Here is a 4,365-nt window from a genome sequence, read left to right as displayed (position 1 = left end):
CATAATAGTGCTTATTTGAAGCCTTTTAAACATCTTTTATACCTTTTTTTTTTTTTTTTTTTTTATAAAATACTTTGTTCACCCAATGTGTTGTTTTCTATCTATCTGGACAATGACTTTTTCTCCTTTGGTGCCATTTTTAGCACCCTTGGTTTTGTCTTTCTCTGGTCAAACATTCAGACTTAGATTCAGACATTTCTACATAGAAAAATAAATTAAATTTATATTATTGCATTAAAAGGTAATCAGTACTTAATTACAATTTGAGTTTTAAAGTTTTGTACCATTGCTAAGCGTACAAAAATAAAGAACGATTTGCATGAACAAAACTTGTGTTCAAGCTCTTTGTTTAAACCTTGAACCTTTCTCTCTCTGGTTCTTTTTTCCTGAAAAGAGATCACGTAGGAAAAACCCTTTCAAATAACACATCATAATGTATGTGTATTAAAAAAAACATGAGACATGACAACAGATTCTAATAGAAGTTGTAATCTTCCTCAGATCAGAGAAGTTGTTTTGAGTTACAGAAGGTTACCAACCAATAAACAGTTGGAGAAGCATTTTATACATCCCCAGTCTGCCGTATCATGACATCATCAATGTTAGCAGATGAGGAAACATCCATGGCTCCAGTTTATCAAAATATTACACTGTTTTTTTAGATCAAGGACACCGTTCTCAATTAATTCTCAAATCTTTGTAACATGCAGAATGAAGATGTATATCCTGACAGAGGAACTGTCCTAATTAGATAAACTACTGGGGGAAATCATTAGTTCTGACATGCAGCAGGCAGCTAATATTAGGGTGTAATAAACTCACACATCATTAATGATAATTGTTCTAACACTTACATTAAAAAAAATCAAGAGCTTTTATTTTAATCTTTTTTTATTTTGTCAAAACTACCCGTTATTAAAAAAAAATACTAATACAAATTGTAATTTCTGCATTGACATTTATGTGTATTTTATTTCAACACCTAAATTTAGTTTTGCCCTTATCTTACTATAAATAGTATGTTTGAATATTTGTGTCTTGTAGAATAATAAATTGAGGTTTAAAAAACCAACAAAAAAGGGTCAGTTCTGTTTAAAATTGAATTTAAACCCAGCAGTAAGAGCACAGTTTAATCCCCAAACTACAAATACGTAAAGTAAAAAGAACTGTCGAATATCTACCCCAAAGCCGCTTCAATTGTCGTGCTACAACCCCTGATTCTCGGCGTGTGAAACCCCATCGGCCTCTTCGTACTGCATCCTAGCTGAGGACGGTACGTCAGCGCTTATCGGGACACAAAAAACCTTCAAAATACATTAAATTATCCTTATCTGAAGTGGTTGTTGTTTTGCTTATGTTTCAGAAACATGCCAGCAAAAGGTCCGCTGCAGTCTGTCCAGGTGTTTGGACGTAAAGTAAGTATATTTGCCAAAATGAACTCACATGTGGTGTAGCTGCGCCGCATTGCTAGCGCATTTAAGCTAAAGTAGCAAATATGAAACGCCGGATCCTCTGTTACATTTTGGCAGCAGCAATTAGCTTTTACTCCGATATAACCTGAATGAATTTCCGATACTGTTGTTTTCTTGTTAAAAATCAGAAGTGCTTACCTAGGGCTGTTTCTTGGTTAATACTACCGGACACTTAAGCTGGTGTAGCTTAGCTAGTTAGCATTGCTCTTTCAAGCCCTTTCAACTTAGTTTCTCATCGCGTCTTCTTAAGTTACATCACGTTTAAGACTTAAATCGGTTTGACACGACTGATCTAGCGAGTTTTATTCAAAAAAGAGCCCTGTTAGGCATGTGTGTATGAGATTTGGGTGTGTTAAACAAGGGAAATCTCTAAAAACAGTGGCTTTGCACTGTGGACCAAGATGTAAAACGTGCAACTCGCTTAAATTGAAGTACAAGTTGGAATCATAGAACTTTGGGTTTTTAGAAATGTTAAAATCTACCTTCACATTAAACACATTTGAACTTTTATATTTTGATTCGGTTCAGGGGGAAGTTATATGGTTAAAGATGCATGTATAGTGAATTGGGTTATAGATTTAGTTAATAAAGCAGTTAGTAAGAAGGGATTTGTTGATTATTGTTAGGGGAGCCAACTTGATTTTAAATCTTTGTGTAATTGTACCATCCACATGTCATGCTCTATAAATCAAACCACATTAGCATTATCATTTTATTGATGTACGTGGAATACTTTTATTTACAGGTTTGCTTAAATTTATGGTTAGATGTTTTAATCTTCTATTTGACGTTTTTCTAAAATTTGAAATAAATTATGGCCGCTACTTAAAATCCAAATCTTTGGCGTGCCTCTAATCTGTCATTTGTTAAAACAGAAAACAGCAACAGCAGTTGCCCACTGCAAAAGGGGAAATGGCCTGATCAAGGTGAATGGCAGACCCCTGGACATGGTGGAACCAGCCACACTCCAATACAAGGTGAGCGCTTCAGACTGAAGCATCTAGCGTGAGTGATGCTGTTTATGTTCACAGCTTGAGGTTTTTGTTGTAAATGGCATATTGATCCTTCTTTTGCCTAATCTGTTTTTTTTTTCTTCTTTGAGGAATCAAATATCCAATCTATTGCTCTTTGGGATTGAATCCTTTCTGGAGAGCACATTGCTTTTAGTTATATTAAGTCTATAATTGGCATTGTGTGTAATTAAACTGTGAAAAATGCTCAGTTTTTTTTTATTCAGTACTGTAAAAAGGTTTATGAATCCCAGAGTTTATTAATCACGAATCTGCAAGATACACAGACTGACATTTGGGTAGATACAGTTTGTCTTTGGACTTTTGAATTACAAATTCCTGTTTGTATCATTTCTAGCTTTTGGAGCCAGTGCTGCTGCTTGGGAAGGAGCGTTTTGCTGCCGTTGACATTAGAGTCAGAGTGAAGGGTGGTGGACATGTCGCACAGATCTATGGTAAGCTTATCTGTTGTTTTTGTCCTGTGGTTTTCATGTTATAAGACCATCTTATTGATCATGTTGTTGTTTTTTTTCCCACAGCCATCCGTCAGGCCATCTCTAAAGCCCTGGTTGCATACTACCAGAAGTGTAAGTTTGATTCAGCATTTATTTATTCATTCCATTAATCAGGTATTTTGTTCTTATCTTAACTCTTATGTATTAGGAATGATCAGCTTCAAGTTGATGGTATTAATGAATACTGTAATAATTTCAGCTGAAATAAAGCCTTTGGTCTAAAGGAGCAGTTTTTTGATTAATGTTGTTTGAACAAGGATGAGTTATCTTTAAGATTTAAGATTACCACTAATAATCAGGGCACACAATCCCAGGGCTGGAATTAGGCAGTTGGATATATGAAATAAGTGTCTTTTACTTCTAATAAAGTAGAAAGAGGTTCATGTTTTATAGGTGAGGATTTTAAAGGTAGAGAGTTGCTGAGATTAAAGATCAACTTTTTTTGTTTGCATTCCTGCAGATGTTGATGAGGCCTCCAAGAAGGAGATTAAAGACATCCTGATCCAGTACGATAGGACCCTGCTGGTTGCAGATCCACGTCGTTGCGAGTCCAAGAAGTTCGGTGGACCTGGAGCCCGTGCCCGCTACCAGAAGTCTTACCGTTAAGCTCTCTGTACATTTTCTTAATAAATTGGAGGAACAAACTTTGGTGTTTTTCTTCAGACTATATTCTCACTTCATTCTTAGAAAGGGGCTTTGTGTGTCGAGAATTATAGTTTGTTTTCTAAAGAAACAAGAAGGGCGTTTGCCTGGTGTATCCCTACAGGTATGTTGGAGGGTCACCATGATTAGGTAATACTATGAACCTTAGAGTGGAAAGTTTGTAAGTTCAATCTTAAATGCAGAAAAGAAGTGGCCTTGCAGATTCTTTGGTTTGGAAGAAATTAAAATTGCTTCCTGGTTGTAAACAGCTTCAATGTAGGAACATTTTTTTTTTTTTTGTCCATATGACTTCATGTCCTAAAAACTTTCTTACCTGGTAAGCTTCTGGCTCAGATGTAACAGAAAATGGAAATAGAATGTGGGCATGTAGGCACAGCAATTAAAAAGATATGAATAAGAATGTAAGGACATAGAGAATCTGTATTTTAAGCAGCCAGATTGGTTCCCTAAGAATTAAGTAAAATTCTACATATATTTTTTAATTTTAATGCTGCTTTTTATCTATAACACATTTCACACTTCAGTTACAATCAACTTTCTATGATAATTTACAGCACTACATGACCATTTTCCTATTCTTTGTAGCCTGATTATCTTAATTTAAATTGTCTACGTTTAATTTATTGTTTAAATTGTAAGAATTAGCCAATGAAGAAAACTTCAACCACACAATGAAAAAAATAAGTCCTTGAATAAAAACAACAC

At 35.0% G+C, this 4,365-nt stretch overlaps 1 protein-coding gene across 1 annotated transcript; it reads left to right on the top strand.

The window, feature by feature from the left end:
- Positions 1-1,191: 1,191 nt before the first annotated feature.
- Positions 1,192-3,641, top strand: rps16 (ribosomal protein S16). Its single transcript, XM_015375705.1, has 6 exons — positions 1,192-1,273; positions 1,364-1,415; positions 2,348-2,449; positions 2,841-2,937; positions 3,022-3,069; positions 3,458-3,641. The coding sequence occupies exons 2-6, from the start codon at positions 1,368-1,370 to the stop codon at positions 3,601-3,603; spliced, it is 441 nt and encodes a 146-aa protein (XP_015231191.1). The 5' UTR covers positions 1,192-1,273; positions 1,364-1,367; the 3' UTR covers positions 3,604-3,641.
- Positions 3,642-4,365: the final 724 nt, after the last annotated feature.

The sequence above is a fragment of the Cyprinodon variegatus genome, unplaced genomic scaffold (genome assembly GCF_000732505.1).
Source record: "Cyprinodon variegatus isolate N-32 unplaced genomic scaffold, C_variegatus-1.0 Scaffold7, whole genome shotgun sequence".
NCBI lineage: Eukaryota > Metazoa > Chordata > Actinopteri > Cyprinodontiformes > Cyprinodontidae > Cyprinodon > Cyprinodon variegatus.
The sequence above is the reverse complement of the archived record's forward strand: the minus strand, read 5'-3'. Positions and strand labels throughout refer to the sequence as shown.